At 44.6% G+C, this 22266-nt stretch overlaps 2 protein-coding genes across 5 annotated transcripts in view; both read right to left on the bottom strand.

The window, feature by feature from the left end:
- The window catches only part of LOC138161962 (zinc finger protein 665-like), a 244912-nt gene extending 223638 nt beyond the window's left edge, over positions 1–21274 (bottom strand). For 3 of the 4 annotated variants that reach the window (XM_069089076.1, XM_069089073.1, XM_069089074.1), the window contains exon 1: positions 21210–21274. The gene's annotated coding sequence lies outside the window, so the exon portion shown is untranslated. The remainder of the gene's footprint in view (positions 1–21209) is intronic. The other variant, XM_069089075.1, reaches the window with a different exon arrangement.
- Positions 1–22245, bottom strand: part of LOC138161966 (zinc finger protein 208-like) — a 118397-nt gene extending 96152 nt beyond the window's left edge. Inside the window, 1 exon segment of the mRNA XM_069089081.1 lies at positions 21210–22245. Within this exon segment, the coding sequence (XP_068945182.1) occupies positions 21210–21258 (49 nt within the window). The 5' untranslated portion in view covers positions 21259–22245.
- Between the last annotated feature and the right edge of the window lie 21 nt (positions 22246–22266).

Below are 22266 nucleotides of genomic sequence, written 5' to 3'. Positions count from 1 at the left end.
TTTAGGTTCTTCCCATGACTGAAATAGTCTTGACAGGTAAACCAGGAAGAAACAGAGAACAAAAACTATAGACCAATATCCCTAAATAACAGACAAAAATTTTTAAATAAAATATTGGTAAGTGGGCTTACAAGATTATACACAATGTTCAAGCTGGATATATACCAGTAATGTAAGGCTGTTCAATGTAAAATAGGCTATAAATATGTAAATCGTATCAATCATGAAAATAATTTTACAACGCATCAATGTCAATAGATACTAAAAAGGTATCTGACAAAACCCAACATGTATTTGTTTAAAATTATCAAAAGAATAGAGGCGGCTAGGTGGCGCAGTAAGAGCGCCAGCCCCAGAGTCAGGAGGACCGGGGATCGGTTCCAGCCTCAGATACTGAATACCCACACACACATACAAAAAAATGGCCATGTAACCTTGGGCAAGTTACTTAACCCCAATTGCTTTAAAACAAAAAAAGAATAAATGTACTTTTCCTTTATATAATAAATAATATCTATTGATAACCAAGAGGAAACATTATATGTAATGGAAAAAAGTTAGTGGCTTTTCCAGTAAGATCAGAAATAAAGAAATGATGCACATTATTACCATTACTATTTAACAAGCATCCTATGCTAAATATAGCAATAAGACGACAAAGATAAATCAAGGGAATAATCAAAGGCAAAGAAGACACAATTACTTTTAGTACAAAATGATGATGTACTTAGAAAACTCTAAATAATCAAGTAAAAATTATTGAAACAATAAATTCAGCAAAGTCTCATGATATAATAACAGAAATCTATATATGTTATCAGCAATCCTTCATGTTACCAACAAAACCAGCAAGAGTTAGAAAAAGAAATTCCATTCAAAAATAGCTACAGAAGCTATAAAATTTTTGGAAGTTCATCTACTAAAATGTATCCAGTAATTATATTAATCCAACTATAAAACATTATTTACAAAAATAAAGACAAACTGACAAAACTAGAGAAACATTACTTGCTCATGGGTATACATCCAGCCAATATAATAAAAATGTCAATATTACCTAATAGAATTCCTGGCCTAGAATCAGGAAGACTCATCTTTGTGAGTACAAATTTGGCCTCAGACACTTAGTAGCTATGTGAACCCGGGCAAGTCAATCTACAAAACAAGTTGGAGAAGGAAATGGCAAGCCACTCCAGTATCTTTGCCAAGAATACCCCAAATGGGGTCACAAAGGGGCAGACCTGACTAAAAACAACTCAACAACAAAACAACAAATAATCAAACTACCAAAGGAATATTTTCTTGAGCTAAAAAAAAATTATAAGGCAATGTATATGGAGAAACAAAAGGCCAAGAATTTCAAGGTCATAATAATTTTTAAAAGGAAAAAGTTAAAGGTTTGATTAGTATACTCCCAAACTATACTACAAAGTAGCAATCATTAAAATAATTTGGTACCAGTTAAAAAATAAAGATTGATTTTTTAAAAGACTAGGTTTTTTTTTTAATAAAACAGACATGAAAAAAATCAGGAAACAATGCCATAATGTTCAATGAACCCAAAGATCACGCTACTGGGGTAAAGACTCACTATGTGACCTAACACAGCGCTGCTATCTCGAGAGAAGCCCAGGGTCACTCACTGCCTTATCTGAGGCCTACCCAAGACAAGGCAGAACTGGGATCAGCATCAAATTTCTCTGATTCTGGACTTAGTTTTCCTTCCAGAATCAACAAATCAGATAGCAGACTTTTCTTTTCTCCCAATCTTTCATCACAACACTGAAGGTCAGAAATTTCATGACTGTCTTTTATAGAGTTCATGGGGATGATGCCGGCTCCCACTGCAATAGCACTTTAAAGTTTGCAGAACACTTTTCTCAAGGGAGTCCAGTGCGTACTGCTTATGTGATACCTCCACTGAGAATATAGATGACCACATTTTGTCTACATTTGATGACTACAATTATGGCCCATAATTAAGATGCAAGCAAAGCTGTTCTTAAGAGTACCTAGGTGGCACAGTGGATAGAGTCCTGGGCTTGGAGTCAGGAAGACCTGAGTCCATATCAGGCCTCAATTATTTACTAGCTGTGTGACCCTGGGCAAGTCACTTCACCCTGTTACCTCAGTTTCTCAACTGTAAAATGAGCTGGAAAAAGGAAATGGCAAACCATTTCAGTATCTCTGCCAAGAAAATCCCAAATCCTAATACTGATCTACTGATGATTCAATTGCGAAATGCAGAAGATTTAAAGTCCATAAGTTTAAAGCAAAATCTGAATACAGGAGTGACAGAAAAGATAACAGGACCAGGCAAAAACAGTGAAAATGACAAAAGTAGCAAAATCTTTGATGAGCTTTCAAGTATAAGACAATGGCAAATGGTGAAGAATCTGAAAGCCAACACTGGAAGTGAAGGAGATCGAGGCCAAAACCAAAGCAGATGCAACCATCTGGGCCTCACATTCCTTCCTTTTTTAAAAACCTTTCCTTTGGTTGGTTTGGTTTTTTAACTGTGTACCACGGGCTTCATATAAAAAACTGAATTCCAACCTTCTGGTAGTTTTCCCAAGTTTTTGCCCTTGTACAGATGGTGGCAAATGCACTCCCCATTCATGAAAATGTACTGCACTAACTCTCCTTTCCACAGAGGAATCACTTACAATCCATCCAAAAGTGAATAAAATATTTGAAGCTAGAAAAGAAAGGAGAGGGGGAGGCAAGAAAGTGGAGGCAATGTGAAGTCGCTGCTCTCTACACTGCTGCGCCCTTACATTCACTCACTCTGTGTATGCAAGCATTGTCTGTCTGCCCCATGAGAAACCAAACTTTGAAGTAATTCTTGCTTCATACTTACTACTTGTATACTCAGGATCAAGCTCATGGCCTGGCACAGTAGTTACTTAGTGGGTGTTTGCTGATTTATTTATCTTCTTTCAGGGGAAAAAGAGTTTGCACGAAGCGCTTGGGCCTTGACTCAGTGGGAGACCTGGGCATGTTTGCTGTCAACAGGAAAGGAGCAACAGCTAAGCCAAGGTGGGGCGGAGCTTCGTGGGGGTCAGGCACCGCTCACCTGTACCCCAATAGTTTTGTCATTCTCTCCTTTTTTAAGCATTCTGTCCAATCTCTTCCCAGGATTATCATTTCCTTTCTGAGCTCTAAATTCAGCAGAGTTCCTCCAATCTTAACCCGCCCAGGCAGGACACTCAGGATGCACCCCAAAAGCCGTGATTCACGGATTATCTGCTCCTTTCTATACCCATCCTCCAACCCACATTTAAACAAACAAAAACAGAAACAGAAAAATAGTGAAAAACAAACCAACCCAAAGGACAGACAGTCACGTAAAGGACCCCTGCCAGAGGCAGAGCCCAAGGGGGGCCGTGTAGGAAGTACCCTGGAGGACTGGGCCCTGAGGACAGATGCTGAGGCCAAAGCTCCAGCAGGAGAGAGATCAGGATCTTGGCCCAAGAGCAGATTGCATGGTGTGGGGATGGCCTTGTAAGGACCTTCTCCCACTTAAGTGGTTTCAGGGAAGGGGAAGGGAGTGAGAGCATTTTTACAGAGCCTAGGATGGGCCAAGCACTTTACAAATTATCTCATTTGATCCTCAAAATGACCTTAGGATGGAGATGCTGTTATTATCTCCATTTTTTAACTGAGGAAACTGAGGTAAACACTTGTCTTCCTGAGACGAGGGGCACTAGGTAACTCAGTGGATAGTATGCTGGGCCTGGAGTCAGGAAAACAACTCTTCCTTTGCTCAAATCACGCCTCAGACACTTACTAGCTACAGGTGACCCTGGGCAAGGCCTCTAACCCTGTTGGCCTCCGTTTCCTCAACTATAAAATGAGAGGGAACAGGGAATACCAAACTGCTTTAGTAGCACTGCCAAAAAAACCCAAATGGGGTCATGAGAGGCAAATGTGACTGAAAAGCAATTGAACAAGAAACTTCCTAAGGCCAGCCTGTTTTCAGGGCTTTTACTGGACAGTCCTGACCATGAGGATACAAGGAGAGTATAACCCAGAAGGAAAAAAATCTCAAACAGAAAGAAAACAAAAATCATACCAAAATGCAAAAAGCTATGTAACAGACCCATAAGATGTAACTATAGGAGAATGACAAGCATTTTATCCAGGCTTCACTTCCCCCCTTCATAAGGAATGAATTCTGGATCTAGACGGTCCTTGCAATTCAGTGGGTCTCTTCATGTCTACGTACACATTACAGGGAGTGGAAGCAGCACCAGCAACGCCAGGCCTGCCTACCCCAAAGATAACCCACCCTACCCAGTCAGGGATCCTCATCAAGGTACACAGCCCCATTTAGGCAAGTTGCAAATAGGTCACCACCTCCTCATGTGTGTAGCCTGACAGAAGCGATATGAAGTATCTCCCTGTACCACCATCTAATGTATTCCTGGCCACCATCCAGGACTTGACCCTCCCTAAGAATTCTGGGGGAAAGGGTGTATGTCGGGGAAGGACAGGGAAGGAAGGGATAAATACCAAATCTCTGACCCATGAGTACTTAGCTCCCACATTGGCTGATGGGTTTTGCCCCTGGGACATTACCCATGATTTCCCTCTGCTCTCATTTCATTTGATTTAATCATCACATCACATAACAAGGAAACTATTTTATCACCAAAAATGCCCAACTGTCACCTACCACCTCCCCCTCCATTTTTTAACACCCTCTGCCGTAACTTCAACTGCCAACCACATGCCAATCACCCCTTCATGCCCTCCATCCTGCCATAACATACTGGTTATAACACTTTCACGGCACTTCCCACCCCTCAGATGGGCTATTTCTACCATCAGAGTACACACAGGATGACCAGAGCCAGGGTGGCCCCATCTGCTTCTGCTGGCTGTGGTGCTGTTTACAATCCTCAGATTTTATAGAGCTGATCTACCTGGATTTCTGCAGGCTGCACTGCAGCCATGTAGAGGAAGAACTTAAAAAACATTTTCCCCTTTGGATATCTGCCCTGAGATCTGCTTGGATCTTAGAGAAATTGGAAATCAGGTCAGATGGGATTCCCAAGGCCAGTACAGGCCTAGGGATTTCTTACAATCCTCCCAAATAGGAAGCAGTCCAGGGAAGATCCTCTCCACAAGCTGATGCTGGTTACTGGGGATGAAGAGAACCCTGAGAGTCTGTGGGAAACGAAGAACGAAGCTATCAGATTCAAAGAGGTCTTAAAGAAGAATCAAGGAAGGAGATCTGTCGCCATTCCAGTGGCTGGACTCTATCCTTCACTCAGCACTAAATTTCTGGAGTCCAGATCCCAAACCCATTGACTAGGGATGTGAAATCTAGGGGGTATAACTAGTGATGTCTTTGGGGGGAAGGACATAACTTACAGGTGCTGCCATGGTAGTATGATGAGGATGGCTGAGACGTAATGGTTGAAGTCATGGCAGAGTCTGAGTTAATGAAATGGGAGAGAAGGTATTATAGCTAACAATGTGTGCATTTTTGGTGATACAATAGGGGGTCTGTCATGATAATCATACAGTCAAGTTACAGTCAAGTGTCACTGGCTCCCTACTTACTGCCTTTGGGATAAACATAAATATTACTTGGTTTAACGTTAGAATCCATCACACTCTGGCTCCCACCAAGCTTTCCAGGCCAATTTCACATTACTCCCCTTCCCATATTCTATATACTCCCATCAAAAAGGTGTACTTGTTATTCCCTATCAACCATACTTCGTCTCCTGTCTCCCAGCCTTTGCTGTCCCCTGTGACTAGAACGCTCTACCTCCACAGATCCAACTCATTCAATCTCTTGTTCCACTGAAGACTCAGTTAAGGAGGGAATCGTCTCCTTCAAGAAAACTTTCCTAATGGAAAGGAACTGAGGATGAAAGATAGAAATAGGGGTCATCAGACATAAGGTGGAATGAGAACAAGCAGAAAATGGAATTCTGGTGCCTATGAATATGGAGGCTAAGACTGATTTCACTCTCAGCAACATCAATAAGAAGAAAATGTCAGAAAGCAAACTGAATTTATTAATTGAAACAAAAGTGAATGTTCTGAAGTCCTTCATTAAATGAAAATGAGTTGTACAATGGATCAGGAAATTACGAGAAAAACATTAATGGATACACATATGGTTAGAATAAATTTGAATGGCTAGTTTTTCCTTGATTATAAATCCTCTGATATTGCGTAAGGACCCAGTTACTATAAATAATGAATCCCATGAAGTGATCTCATGATTTAAGTATGTACTTCATATTTCCATTGGAATCAAGTCCACATTTTACATAATTAGGAATTCAAATAGTGTTAACCTGAATACATGCACCTACTTCACAAGATTCATTAATTGCACTAACTGGTATCTACTGGGGACTACCTACTGGGTGAAAAAACTCTCAAATATTTATTACATTTCTGTGAACTTACACCAGTATGACTCCTTTCATTCCTTTTCCTCCCTCCACTGGCAAGAAGCATCAGACCTCATCCTGAAGCTCCTGGAAAATGCCAGTGGGAACTGGGACCCACCAGGACCAAGTTTTCCCTTCCTCACCCCAAATCCTCCTCCAACTTTTCTGCTGATGCTCCCTCACCATTAGCCTCTCCCGAACAGACTCTGAATCTCTACCTCCAACCACTCTCTCCAGAGAAAACCCAGGCTGCCCTCTCCATTCTGACCTTTGGACCCCTTTTCCCATTTCTTTTTATTTTCCATTTTCCTTTTCCCATTTCTAATGATGGTGAGTAGCCTCTACTCTTTGGCCTTGCCACTGTCCATATAACTGGACCCATAGGACCTCTGGGTCTTTCCAACCTCACTGCAGCTCAACTCTTCTACATGCACTATCTTCCTCAATTAGAGAACAAGCTCCTTGAAAGAAGGAACCATCTTGTAATTTTATTTGCATACTCAGAACGTAAGTCAGGGGCTGGGTACCTAGTGAGCTCAAATGCTTTTTCATTCGTTACTATCTGAAGTTTGATAACGTTTGAACTGGTACAGAAGGCTTTGCTAGACACATTATAGTGAAGGCTTCTCTACAGCATGGGTCAGCTGATGTTTAATAGAGTACGAAGAATTACTGAAAATCTTTTCCTAGTTCACTGCATTTTTAAGGCTATTTTCCATTCTGAATCTTCTGATGGTTAATGACCCAAGGCCTTGCCTTGTTACATTTATAGTTTCTCTTTAAATTCTATGATGTGCATTAAGAGCTGAACTCTAAATACTTTCATTATAGTGATAAGCTATATGTCCATACAGTATAAATTCTCTAACATACAATAAGGCTTAAATCATGAATGAATGCTTTCTGACATTCATTACACTTATACATCCTCTCCAGTACCAATCCTCTGATATAGGACCAATGGGTACTTTTGAGTGAATGCATTCCCCCATGTTCATTCCATTTACAAAGCACAACCACTCTGCTGCTGAACCAAGTCTGAATGTTTAGTGAAGGCATTCCCTCATTCTTTCTAAGTCTTCTTTCCAGTGTGTACCTTTTGATGTCTGATCAGGGGGCCCTTTCTAGTGAAGGCTTTCCCACACTCATCACATTTATAAGGTTTCTCTCCAGTATGAGTTCTCTGGTGCTTAACAAGGGTTGATCTTTGAGTGAAAGCACTCCCACATTCATTACATTTATGTGGCTTCTCTCCCGTATGAATCCTCTGATGTAGGATCAAGTGGGACTTCTGATTGAAGGCCTTCCCACATTCATCACACTTATAAGGCTTCTCTCCCGTATGAATCCTCTGGTGCTTAACAAGGATTGAGGTGTCAATGAAGGCTTTCCCACATTCCTTACATTCGTAAGGCTTCTCACCAGTGTGCATCCTTTGGTGCAGAATCAGGTTGAACTTTCGAGTGAAGGCTTTCCTACAGTCATTACATTCATAGGGCTTCTCACCGGCATGAATTCTCTTGTGCTTAGTAAGAGCAGAGCTCTCAGTGAAGGCTCTCCCACATTCATTACATGGGTAAGGCTTCTCTCCAGCATGGATGATCTGATGTAGTGCCAGGTGGGACTTCTGAGTGAATGCTTTCCTACATTCCTTACATATATAAGGCTTCTCTCCAGTATGAATCCTCTGGTGCTTAACAAGGGAAGAGCTCTCGATGAATGCTTTCCCACAGACCTTGCAGATATACGGCTTCTCTCCAGTATGAATTCTCTGATGTTTAACAAAGTCTGAACTTTCAATGAATGCTTTTCCACATTCTTGACATTCGTAAGGCTTCTGTCCAGTATGAGTCCTCTTATGCCTATGAAATTCAGAGTTAGAGATAAAAGCTTTCTCACATTCATTACATTTGTAAGGAGTCTCTCCAGTATGAATCCTCTGGTGCTTAACAAGGTCTGACACTTGTCTGAAGGCTTTTCCACATTTACTACACGTGTAAGGTTTCTCCCCAGTATGAATCCTCTGGTGTCGAGTAAGTCCTGAGTTTTTAGTGAATGCTTGCCCACAGTCATGACATTTATAAGGCTTCACATCAGCCTGGATGTTCTGATCTTCAGTGAAGTTTGAGCACTGACTGAAGGTTTCCCCATATTCACTATATTTCTCACCTTTAGCTCCAGTGTGACTCTTCGGAGGCTTAGTTAACTGCCTCACCTCACTCTCTTCCTTTATTTGTTCCCTCCTTTTCTGGTTCTTACTAGCTATACCTTCCCCCAAAGTGGAGTAGCAAAAGTCAGCCCCTCCAGGTCTTTCAACTTTCACCACCTGGGATGACTCTTCTCCTGGAATATTCTCTTTTGGAGTTGACTTTGTGGTCTCAGTCCTAGGTTCCAAGTCTGAAAGACATTAATATAAAGTATGAATGTCCCCATTTCTCAGTCTTGAGAAAGGACACTGGGAATGAGGAAAGGAAACTAAAAAGGCTACTCAGAGAAAGGAGAATACTGTGGAATAATATTAAGAATCTCCTTTTTTGATTTTCCTTAAAAAAGACCATTTCTTAATATTTCATCTGGCCTAAAAATTTTTTCCAGGCTTCTCTGTTTCAAAGTGTGTAGAAGGTCAGAAACAAAAGGATTTTCTTAAGGAAATGGAACTAGGATAAAAAGCAAACTTTGAGCAAAAGTATCTCTTGTCATGTTAAAATCATTGCCTCAATGTCCTAGGGCCTGGTAAACTGCAATACATAAATTCCTCGTTTAGACCATACTCTACAATATATTATAAATTGATACATGACCTTAATTATAAAAATCATACCACAAAAACATTAAAAGAAGAAGCAGATCATATACTTTCCACAGCTATGATGCACAAGTGGTTATAAGATAAAAACAGGTCTCAAGAAAATTGTAACATAAAGACCATTTTTTAAAACGTTCCAAATAACTCATAAAAGTTCTGTTCTCTGTCTGCACTATGACCTCCAAATCCCTCAGCCCCTGTTCTCAGCTCTAGCTATGCTCTCTTCCTTTCCCTAGCTTGACCCCTTGCTGAATCAGTCAAGTCAACTCTACACTTTCCTCTTCTCCCGAGTCTCTATTCCCCTTATTGGGTCATCCAGCTTGCCCAGCCAAGTCTCAGCCTCTGATCACTCCCACCTTCTGCTGCCTTTGTCCCTGCACATGCTGATGAATGAAGCTTTAAAAAACCATGATGCAGTCATTGACTAGGTCCACTCATTTGTTACATGACTCAAACTAGGCTCTGACTGTTGCTCAGCAATCCTACTCTGGCTCCCTTATCAACACACTGTCCACACACAGCAGCTCTTCCAGACCTTTTCATCTGTTCCCTCCCTCCACCCTCTTAGTTGAGAACCTGCCTCATGTTTTGCTAAAAAATTGAGGTCATTCACTGTGAGGTCCTTCTTCTCTCCTCTTCCTCATCTGACATCACCCAGCAGTCTTCCCTCACTATCTCTTCCTTCACCCTGTGACGTGAAGAGGTGACACTTCTGCCCAAAGCAAACCCCTCTCCGTGCACACATGATCCCATTTCATCCCGTCTTCTCTAGTATACTGTCTCCTCTATAATCCCCACTCTCTCACTAAACTTCAGTCTCTGTCTACTACTTCTAAACATACCCCATGTGTCCTCATCCTCAAGAAGCCCTCAGTTGATCCATCCAACCCCTTATCTCTTCTGCCTTCTGCTTGAGAAAGTCATCTACAATAGAGGCCTCCATTGCCTTCCGTCCTCTCATTCTCCTAACTTCACAGTCTTGCTCCTAACCTCATCATTCAACTGAAACCTGTCTCCAAAGTTACTAATGATCTCTTCACTACCATACTACTCTCAACCTTCCTCATTCTTTGCAGCCTTTGACACTGTCACTCACTCTTTTCTCAATAGGTTTTCATGATACTCTTTCCTATCTGACCATTCCTTCTCAGTCTCCTTTGCCAGACCTTCACTTAGGTTGTGCTTGCTAACTGGGGGTGCCCTACCAGGCTGTCCTGGGCCTGTTTCCCTTCTCCCTCTATACTATTTCACTGGAGATTCTCATCGGCTCCCATGGACTCATTCACCATCTCTATGCCAAAGATTCTCAATTCTACTTATCCAGCCCTAACCTTTCTCCTGAATTCTGGTCTTAAATCTCTATATTCCTACTGGATGTCTAAAAATGGATATCCTGTAGACATCTTAAATTCAAAATGGCCAAAACTGAACTCACTGACTTTCTCCCCAAAACTCCCTTCTTCCTGATTTCCCTATTACTGTCGAGGCACCCAGGCTGGCAAGCTAGGGGTCATCCTTGACCCTTCACTCCCTCTCACCCCCCATATCCAATCTATTACCAAGGCCTGTCAATTTTAACCTTACAACATCTCTCCCACGTACCCCTATCTCTCCTCTGTCACTTGCCTCATCCAATTACAAGTCCTCATCACCTCACGGCTGTCCTGCTGCAAGAGCCTGCTGGGTGGTCTCACTACTTCAAGTCGCTGCCCCCTGTAGTCCATCCTCTATTCAGCAGTCAAACTGATCTTTCTATAGCCCAAGTCTGAGTATGTCATGCCTACCTCCCTTTCAATAAACTTCAGTGGCTCCCTATCACCTCTGAGATTAAATGTAAAAGTCCTTTATAATACCCCTGCCCACCCCCAATCTTTCCAGTTTTCTTGGATTAAGACCCAAGAAACTGCCCCTCCCTCTGTGACCCAGTGACAGTGGGCTCCCTGCAGGCATTCCCGCTGAGTGTCCCCATGTCTGGAATGCTCTGCTCCCTCGTCCCTGCTTCTGGCTTTCTTCACATCCCGTTAAATCCCCACTCTCCACAGAGAGGTTTTCCCAAATCCCCCTTTTTCTATCACCTTCCCTGCATTGATTATTTCACACTTATCCTTTATGCTGCTTGCTTGTACATAAGCTATTTGCATTGTTTTCTTCCCTATTCGATTGTCAGCTCCTTGAGAGCAGGGACTATTTTTTTTCCTTTCTTTGTATCCCAACCAACTTAGTGTGCACTTATTGTGGTACCTGGCAAAGAGTAGGCACTTAATAAACATTTACTGATTGAAAATGTGAATAAATGCAACTCTTCTGAAAAGTAATTTGAGATTGTGGAGATAAAGTGACTAAAACGTCCATGTCCTCTGACCCAAAGACTGCCGCTAGGCTCACGCTCAGGGACACTACCGGCAAAAAGCTCCCACATTCATTAAAATATTTAGAGCAGTACGTTTTGTGATAGCAAAGAATTGGAAGCAAAGTAGATGCTGCTGAACGGGGAGCGGCTGAATAAACTGCAGAACATTAAGTAATAACAGCGATAATAACAGCCCCTGTATGTTACAGACGGTCCCTCTGACCCTCACAACAGCCCTGGGGGGAGGCGCCATCATTATTCCCACTCTAGAGTTTAAGAAGCTGAGGTCAGCAGAGATCAGACGACTTGCCCGTAAGTATCTGAGGTGAAGTTAGAACTCAGGTCTTCCTGACTCCAGGCCCAATGTCCCTGCACCACCCTGAACCACCTATGTGTCATTTCAGAGATTGCTGTGGTGTAAGAAACAACAAATATGATGAATACAGAAAAACATGGAAAGATCTCCACGAAACGATGCAGAGTGCAATAAGCAGTGCTTTAAAAAACCCTACACTATGACCACAACGTCATGGCAAGAGCCACCAAAATAAAGAAAGAAACACTAAGCTACAAAATTACAAAGAACAAGCCTGGCTCAAAACCAAACGTGCCACTGCTGCTCTTCCAGAGCAGGGAGAGCCACCAGAGAGCTACACGGCACACACTTTCAGACCTTTTCTATGTGTCAATTAGTTTTGTTCATTTTTTTCCCCTTCTTTTGTTCTATAAAAATCGTCACATGAGATGGTTCTCTGGGAATGGGAGATTTACTAGGGGCAACTGTGGTGATGTTTTTAAAAAAGACATCAATGGGCAGCTAGGGGGTACAGTGAATAGAGGACTGGCCCTGGAGTAAGGAGGACCTGAGTTCAAATCCAGCCTCAGACACTTGACACTTACTAGCTGTGTGACCTTGGGCAAGTCACTTAACTCCAATTGCCTCACCTTCCCCCCTCCAAAAAATTAATTAAAACATCAATAAAAACGTATTTAAAAAATAAATAAAACCACTGCTTTCCCCGTCTCCTAAAGTATAGTCTATGGCTCACCTAGAAACAGTATCCTCTTTTCCATTCAGAAGGTATCAATCAGATAGAGGGGGTCCCCTGCATTACTCCAGGAGAACACTGGGGGGAAGCGGGGGGGGGGGTGGCAGTATTCAAGGAAGGGCCTGAATAGTGACTACTGCTCTAAAATGTTAAGACAAAATGGCATTTTAACATGTTACATTTTTCTTGTTCAAGATTCCTATATGTTTTCTCAAATCACTTTGAGACACGCCTGAATGGCAATAAGGCGAGGGAAGGAGAGGAAGAGAAGAGCACCATGCCAGTATGAACCTCTCTCATAGAACTGAAATGGATAAATTCACAATGTTAAACTAAATAAAATGGTTTTCTTATAGATTCACCCCTAAGAGTTAGAATAAAGTATTACTATTGCTCTGCAACAGTTATATAGTGCTGCCCAAACTCCTATCATAACAAAGAGAAAACCAAAACGGGCCCAGCATCACTCATCTCTGAGAGCCCTCCAGAGCCAGTGAGAGGTGGGGGACTTCTCAAACCCTTACAGTGAAGTAATTTGCCTGTCTGAGCAAAGCGGAACATACCTGCCCAGCTGACTCCTGATGAGGCTCCCAGAATCAGACCTTTTAAGAGGAAAGCCAAGGCTTTCAAACATCTGGGAAGAGGCTGCTGTGTATGTTGAGTTGTATCTTGTGAGTCACCCTGTCCAGTGTATAGTTTATAGGAATAGGATTTAGATCATGCACCAGAAACCCCTTCTAAACAGCAAAACTTGGGAACTCTGACTAATATAATGACCACCTAACATTCCAAAGGGCCCTTGATGCTCGATAAAGCACGTTTCCCTTCCCCACAGAGAGAGAAGGCAAATTTTCATTTGAAAATATAAAAAATAAAATTTACTCTATAATACATTCTAAACAGATACATAACCTCAATATAAAAGATCATACTATAAAAAAAAATCAGAAGAGAAACCAATCATGTACCTCGCCACTATCGGTAAAAAATGTTTTCTTTTTTTTTGGGGGGGGAAGGCAGGGCAAAAGTTAAGTGACCTGCCCAAGGTCACACAGCTAGTAAGTGTTATGTGTCTGAGGATGGATTTGAACTCAGGTCCTCCTGACTCCAGGATCAGTGCTCTATTCACTGAGCCACCTAGCAGCCCCTAAAAAATGTATTCCCAAACAAGAAATGGGGCAATTACAAAAGATAAGAGATAACTCTGATTACCTGAAACTGAAAAACTTCTGCAAAGATAATACTAATGCATCAAGAATAAGAAGGTAAGTGGTTGATTAGGAAAAAAATCTTTGTACCAAATTTCTTTGATGAGAATTTGGTATTCAAGACATATAAACAATTGATACATATATACATATATGGATGTGTGCATATGTGTGTATACATGTGTGCATACATATACACATACACTTAACAGCCATGACCATGTCAGCCTCAGACAGGCTAAACCAGGTTGAGAGGGGTCTCAGACCCACCAGCGAGTTTAGGATATATCTATCCCAAGCAATGGAATGAACAGATCAGAATAATCTGCTCCAACAGTCACAAAAGCAGCTGAAGCAGATGCCAGGGAGCCCTTAGAGCTTGGTCAGACACCAAAGACACCAAGGTCATCCACTGCATCCCCAGTCACCATCAGCCATCCTGATTTCTGTCTTGCCACTGGACTTCGAACTCTGCCTCACTTCAACCCAATTCACATACAAGTCAAGCCATCATCCATAATGTCACTGGTCCAACATCAACCAATGGTCAAAGGATGTGAATAAACAGTTTTCAGAAGAAGAAATGAAAAGTATTCAACAAGCACGTAAAAAAAATCACTAACAACAGAGAAATGCAAATCAAAACAACTCTGAGGTTTCAACAGTCAATGTTGGATAGAGTATAAGAAAAAAGGCACCCTAGTAGAATGGAATGACTACAAAATTTGTTTATAAAGTACAGCTATTATTTATATGATGAATTATCCAGGATATTTTCTTTTCTACATCTGACTGCTTGGTCTGTCCGTGATCATTAACTAAAATGGAAACCTATTCCCACTAATCTCCCCTCTTTCCCTGGGTGAGTAAAGTAGTAAGAAAGAGAGTTGTGTCCAGAACCCTTTTGGGGGGGTTCCCTTAGAACAAGGGAACTTTACAGAAGGACAGAAGTCTCTTCCCTTCATCTCACCTGCTGACAGGACTCTAAAAAGCTGCCAGTCCCAAGGATTCTGACATCCATCTGTGTTTCAGACCTGTCTCCCTACATAGGCCCAGGAGGCAGTCGGCAACAGAGGCAGTGTGGGGGTGCAGGGGACAGAACACTGTGAGGAAAAGGAAGCCCTGAATTCAGCCTCAGACACTTATTAGTTATATGATCCTGGCTAAGTCACTTAATCTTTGTTTGCTTCGGTTTCTTAGGGATAATTATAGCACCTAGATAGGTGACACAGTGGATAAAGGACTAGCTGTGTGAGCCTGGGCAAGCCACTTAACCCTGTCTGCCTCAGTTTCCTCATTTTCCCAAGGAAATGGCAAATCACTCCAGTATCTTAATCAAGAAGAAGCCTTCGTATGCACAGGTGTCAGCACAATGTCAATGGAAAGATGTCCTAGTTTTCTGGGAGATATTAAATGGACTCAGTATCCCGCCAACATCTCTGTCATTTCTCCCTGGTTATACTATATAAACCAGCCCCATGTATGACACTTCTTAAGAGACTGCTGTCCCAGAGTGATGACAGCTGCCCTTACAGAAACAGCTGCAATTTGATGGTGGGAGGGGTATGAGGACACTACTGCAGCTAGGGAAACTAACTGCCCAGTACAGAAGGGCCAGTCAATAACTACAGAGCATATTCGTCTGTCTAGACAAGTATAATGCCAAAGGAAAAGCTGAAGAAAAGCAGAAAATCTGAGGAGGGAGTATATGTTCCTTTCTACAAACTTTCCAGAAATGTGGAATGAGAACTGTTAGGAATTCACCTCTCTAAGTCTGTACCTTTGAAGTTTTCCAAAATATGATATATCTATTACTACAAGGGGGAAGGAGGCCTACAGAAGAGCACTGGACACGTACAGAAGTAGAGAGAAGATAGAAACAGAAGAACAAAATATTTACATACTATTAAAAATAGAACGTATACTATTAAATACCATTTTTAAAAAAACCCCAATCTCCCAAATAGGGTCACAGTGTCAGACAGAACTGAAACAACACCACTACCACCACCAAACAGGGTTTCCTTTTCAGACGAGATGCCTGTAAAGTGCTTAGCATCGTGCCTAGGACTCGATAAAAGCTCATCTTCCTACTCTAGGTCTGAGTTTCAGCTCTCTTGAGCAAATGACCCTGCCACCCTCTGGGCACTAGTGATTCTTCGGCAGTTTCATTTCCATCTTTTTCCCATACTGCACATCTCCCAACAGAAATTCTTCAAAGGCAGTGGGAGAAAAATTTAGGGGAAAGCTTAGGGAAGCAGAGCCTCTCACATCAGCCTTCCCGAGTCAGGGGGCCACATCTACCTCCTCCATGGGCACACATAGGCTGAAAGGGGCTCTACCTGGTCTTGGAAGACGAGGACAGGAAAAGGTGGACTGGGAGGAAGACGAAGAGATGAACAGTCACTGGGCTCTGTTTGCTGGGAAAAGCTTCTGAGGTACAAGCTAGAGGCCAGCCTGACCCAGGACACAGAACCTGAGCCACATATCAGAAGGATACCACTGACACCACCATCCTGGTGACAGGAGAGAAGCACGATTATTCTCCGTCATGAAACCCAGGGTGCTGTTAGCATATGGCAGAGGCTGCCAGCACAGGGCCTCCTAAAGAAAGGACCTGCTGTGAACAGAGAGCTGGCTGTACTTGGAACAAGAGGGTGTGGGTTCAAATTTTTGGCCTTGGTCTCCTCACCTGTAAAGAGATGGGGTTGGACCACAGGACCTCTTCAGTCCCTTCCAACTATAAATCTGTGATCATGTAAAGAGAGTGGGAGGCATCCAGGTCCTCTCTAAGGGAGAAGGTCAAAGTGGGGAGGCACAAGACCCCTAGAAGATGGCAGTGGGATGGAGAGGAAGCAAAGCCAGACACCCTCTGCTGGTGGAGGAGGGTGTAGCCCCAGTAACAACCAAAGGGGCTCCGGGCAGTTCCAGCTCCCCTGTCCCTCCCCAGGGGAGGAAAGAAAAGACTGAAGGAAGGGCAGAGAAAGGATGGAACAAGAGCATGTGATGGATATGTATCACAGACTGTGCTGGGTGACAGAGATTCCAAGACAAAAATAAAACAAGTTCGGTCTCACTCAATGGGAGAGACAACATATACATCCTACAAACACATACACCCACCCCCACACACACACTGGGGAAATCCAAAAAGGCCAAATTGAAGCTGAAGCTCCTACAAGGTAGAAGGGAATGCAGCCCAGGAATGAGAGACAATGTACTGTACGGGGACCAGCAGGAAGGCTAGTTTGGCTGGACCACAGAATGCACAAAGGCAATAATAGTCAACAAGACTGGAAAGGCAGATCAAGGACAGTGTGAAGGGTTTTAAAAGACAAACAGGGACCACAGAGTCAATCACAGGGGAAATAAGGAGTCACTGTAATTTGTGGGGTCAGGAGTGACAGACCTGAACATCAGTCCAGGGGAGAGGTGACGAGGGCCAGTTCAGGCCCTCCCAGAATGATCGGGACCTGGTATATGTAGAAAAAGGACAAAAACAAGACATGTCATGAAAATTAAAAGGACGTGATTTGGTAAAAAAAAAAAAAACAACCTGGAGATAGAAGGTGAACAACAACAAAGAGCTGAACAACATACCAAGGCTGGCAACCTGGGTGACTGGGAGGATGGCAGTGCCCACCACAGAGAGAGGGAAGATCAGAAGAAGAGAGGATTTGGGGGGAGAGACACTGAGCTCTGTTCTGGTCACCAAGAATCTGAGATGTCCACCAGCCACCTCATTTAAAACGTTAACAGGAAGCTGATGACCCAGAGACTGGGGCTCAGGAGATTAGGCTTTATTTTTCCTGTCTCCACAGCATCTCAATGTCACCTTCCTTCCACTCACACAATAGCCCCCAATCTAGTTTAAGCCTCATTACCTCATCCCAGAATAAAAAGTCACATCACTACTTTACCAAGTTCAGTTATCGCTGTTACTGTCAGGGTCCACTAAAAAGTCCTGTTTGGTATGTAAAGGTCTTAACTAACATGTTCCGTTCTACCTTTCTAGTATGGTTTTTCCCCAAAGCAGCAGTATACAATCAGTGTGATACAGCATTCTGTAACATAAATGATATTACACAATCTAACAGTTTTGCACAGTGCAGACAGGACCAGCCTTAAGGTCAGGACATCAGCAGCTAAAGGTCTTCGCTCTTCAGCTCTATGGCCTTGGTCTACTCTTTATGTTATTAACCTTAACCTCTCTGGCCCCTAGAAGCTAAGACCACCAGCAATAGATGAATGTGCAGACACATGTTCAACATAGCATAGAATGTTCAACAGAGCAGCCAAAACACATCAGTGAATAGAGTTTCCCTCACTAAGGAAATAACTGGCCTGGGCAAATAAATGTAAATAAACACCTGCAGTAGTATGTGGCATCATATGATACAAAATATATATCTACACACACCACAAGGATTTCTATTTCATCACCATGAATATTCCCTACACCAGCATGATCACAACCCTTCTGTGACACAGTCCTTAGAATAGTGGCTAAAAACTTCATGCCCTATGGTTCTCTAGTGAGGAGGCGGCTAGGCTGGTCTGCAGATCACAAACATACAGGCCATCGCTCAAAGCCTTACTGTCTTGACCAGACTTTGCCAGATACTGGACACCTGCAGATGCAGAAGTGAAACTACCTGCCAGATGTCACAGTGAATTCACCTTTCCAGAAGATTTTACTCTCTGCCTCAGTAGGCAATCCAGCCCCGTGACCCTTGTTGAGGTTCCACCTTCCACCTCCAGGAAGTGAACCCTGGCCAGCCATCCCTGAGGCTTGAGATGCTCTCCCCACTCATTTCAGCACCCCAAATCTCTGTAAGACTCAGCTGACAGCCCACCTTCTAGAGAAGGCCTTTCCCAATTCCTCTCCTAAATCCTTCCCCACAAAGAATGCTCACCTTCCGTCGATTCTGTAACATGAATCCTGGACCTGCCTAGTTATTTTCACCCAATGCCAATTAGAATGTGATTTCCTTGAGGGTAGGGCCCAGTTCTGCCTTTCTATGTATTCCCAGTTCCTGGACAACAACAAATGCTTAATAAATACTTGCTGAATGACTGACAGATTGCAGACAGATCAACAGAATCAAACAAGAGGAGAAATGAATGCTGCAGAATTCTAATGACTAGGCTGGGCCACAGGGAAGAAAGGCACTGTCCAAAGGAGATGTGGGGGAACATAAATGACTCCATTTCATCCTGTATTTGCTAGTACGTTTTGTTTTTGCCTGAGCGATGCCTCTTGGACTTTTACTGAATGTGCCCCCTTTAGCACTTCTCTTCTCTCCACTTAAAAGTCCCGGGTCTTTGACTAGTTCCCGGAGTTGTCTCTTCTCTTTAACTTATCTAATTGGGCAGTTCAGTCTGTGACCATGTCTGACTCTCTGTGAGCACACTGGAGGATTTCTTGGCAGAGATACTGGAGGGGTTTATCATTTCCTTCTCTAGCTCATTTTCCAGATGAGGAGACTAAGGCAATCAGGATGAAGTGACTTGCCCAGGGTCACCCAGCTAGAAAGCATCTGAAGCCAGATTTGAACTCAGGAAGATGAGTTTTCCTGACCCCAGACCCAGCACTCTATGCACTGCACTATCATTTACTCTTTAAATACTTCTGCTGCCTAGGCATCCTATCAGATCTTGCCCAAAGGCACTTTGTAAAAAAAAAAACTTCCCTTTTGTTCTGCTCCCTGGATCCCGTAGCCCAGGAGGACAGATGCAATATATGTCACCTGTGGAACTGAGACCCGCATGTCTACCATGGTGCATGTGGAACTCTTGGGTGGAAGAAGTGCAGTGTCTCTCTGTATCCTGTGAGGGAGTGTTTGTGCAGTGGCCAGCAAGGACTCAGAGAATTCTTGCAACAGCCCCTGCCCTCCTTCTCTGCAAAGGCAGGGATCTATGGGTATGAAAGGCAACAAAGAATGCCAGAATCTTTCAATGGTTTGTCCTTTAGGCTTCTCTCTTAGCATTTCCCCTCTTTGTTTTAAGGGACAGCTCTCTTTGAGAGGAGGGGGATATTCATTAGGGAAATGTACGTTGTGGAAAACCTAAAGATATTGACAAAAAAATTTTTTAAAAAACAAAGAGTTAAGGGAATTCCATAACATATTATAAAAAAAAATTTTAGTGGTTGGGCCAAAGGCCCTCTAAGGTGTCTACAACCCTATGCCAACATGTCTCCCCAAGCTCAGGGAGGGCCCCAAATACCCAGTCTTTCCTCTTGGGTCCAAGTCCACAGCAAGGATCCATCACCCTGCTCCTGTCCCCTAACCCTCCTCAAACAGTAACAGCCCAGGAAAATTGTACAGAAAAAGAAAATGAACATTAAGTGCCGAACCCACCTGAGCAACCTGGGTCCCTTCTCTGCTGCCCCAGAAAAGGACGGAGAGCAGTACTAGGGGAGTTTATAGTTCTCAGAGCTTCATTTCTAGTTATTTCCTAAGAAAAGCAGTGGGGGAACCAGGAAATCAGAATCCCCTCCTTTCAAACGTGTTCTTGCTGGACTGCCAGTTCCCCTGGTTCGGTTCCCAAGTACGGAACCATTTGTCAGCCCCTTGGAGAATGAAATCAGTCATTTAGCAAAGGAAGGCGCCTGGGAGAAAGGCCCCCACCTATGGAAGAACAAGGCAGAAACCTAGCTCCCAAACACTAATAAAACAGGGGTGCGCAGAGCCCGGGGCCCCGTCAGATCATAAGAGCTACCAGTTATGCGGCATTTAAAGCTTCGCAAACGTTCTTTCGTTTTATTCTCACCACAAGGGGGGAGAAGAGCTGCTGATACCCCCATTTCACAGAGGAGGAGTCCGAGGCTGGGAGAGGTCGAGTCTCCCCAACTCGGCAGCGCATCTCCGGCCTGCCCACGTCCCGCAGGCTCTGGCATGGCGCCCTCGCACAAAGACCAGGGAAGGCGCAGCCCAGCGCCCCCGGCCCGGCGGGGCCACCAGACCGGAACGTCCCTGGAGGAATGGGCTCCCTCCACCAAGTGCCCCCCGCAGCGCAGGCCAGGGGGCCCCGCAGAGCCCTGAGGGCGGGGCGCACGACCCGAGACCAGCACTGCACGACCCCCAGCCCTGCCCCGGGCCGAGCATCCCCCACGGACGAGCCGCCGCCGCCGCCGCAGCCAACAACCTCCAGCACCAGACCTCAGACCCGGGAGGGGCCCTCCATCCCCCACAGAGCTGCCCCCTCGCCCGAGGCCAGGAGGGGCCTCCGACGACCGCCTCGGCAGCCCCCGCAGCCACTCCCGAAGACCCGGATGGAAAGTCCTCCCCCACCCCCGAGCTCTGAAGTCGGACGGTACCGCGCAAACACAGACACGCTTTCTCCACAGAAACAGCGACAAGGAAGGCTCATTACCCTCTGCGCTGCCGTCGCCGCTGCCCAAGGCCCCAGGGGCCCCGTCCATCCGCCCGGCCGAGGAAGGTAGCCGCAGCCGACGCCGCTCTGACGCAGGCACAGAAGAGAACCTTTTTTTTTTTTGCCCCGTGACGTAACTTCCGCCGGGCCAAGGAGGGGGCGGGGCCGGGAAGCATGCGTATCGCTCCTCGGAAGCTGCTTCCGGTCGGCTAAGCCCTGGACGACTCGAGACTCTTTTTGATCGGCTACGGAGCCGGAAGTGGGGGCGTCTCCCAAAAGAAATAGTCGGCTTCGGCTCGGCCTTGGGCCCAATTACCCTCGGCCGTTCTCTGTTGCTGTTTTCACCCTCTGTAGGCTGTGTCTCGGCCTTGCTGGGCTCTTTCCCTGACGAGAGGCTGGGCCGGTGCTCAGAGCCGGCAGGGAGCCTCGGACCGGAGAACAGCGCCCCTCCCAGACCTCTGACCTCCCTGGATGCTGGGCTGTCCGGCCCGGGGAGAAGACCCCCCCTACCCTCGCCCCAGTCCCGCTAGATTAGTCGAGACCCCCGAAGGCTCAGCCAGAAGCAGCAGGAGGGGCTCGGCCACGTGGGCAGGGGGAGGGGAGCTGGGCTGGAGTCAGGAAAGCGACCCCCCCCCCGAAAAAACGCAGGACCCTTAAGCGGCCGAGAGAGCTCCGTGACCCTCGGACAGAGGGAGCTTCCTCACCCGGACACTCTCCAAAATGGGGCCCTGCCTGTGCTACTGTGCTACTCCCCAGAACGGGGAGGTGAAGACGCACCAGTATTCCCGGGCTGCCCCCACCCCGGCCTCTGCCTCCGGGCTTCCTTCGGGGTGCAGCCAGAATCCCACCTTCTACCTGAAACCGCCCCTGGGAAACCTCCCGCAACCAAACCACCAGTTAATACGGCACAGAACTCCCCCGTTAAACTTGTGCTGCCTGGCGCGGGCACCTGGCACTTAATTGTATAATTGATTTAAAAATAAATTTGAACTTAATTTAATTTACAAAAGTTAATTTAAATTTTTAAAAATGTGTTGGGCATAATAAATGCTGGTTG

This window comes from Petaurus breviceps, unplaced genomic scaffold (genome assembly GCF_028583685.1).
Source record: "Petaurus breviceps papuanus isolate PSGF00001 unplaced genomic scaffold, PetGlider_PUasm1.0 185, whole genome shotgun sequence".
NCBI classification, from domain to species: domain Eukaryota; kingdom Metazoa; phylum Chordata; class Mammalia; order Diprotodontia; family Petauridae; genus Petaurus; species Petaurus breviceps.
Note: the sequence above shows the minus strand (reverse complement) of the source record. Positions and strands in the feature narration are given on the sequence as shown.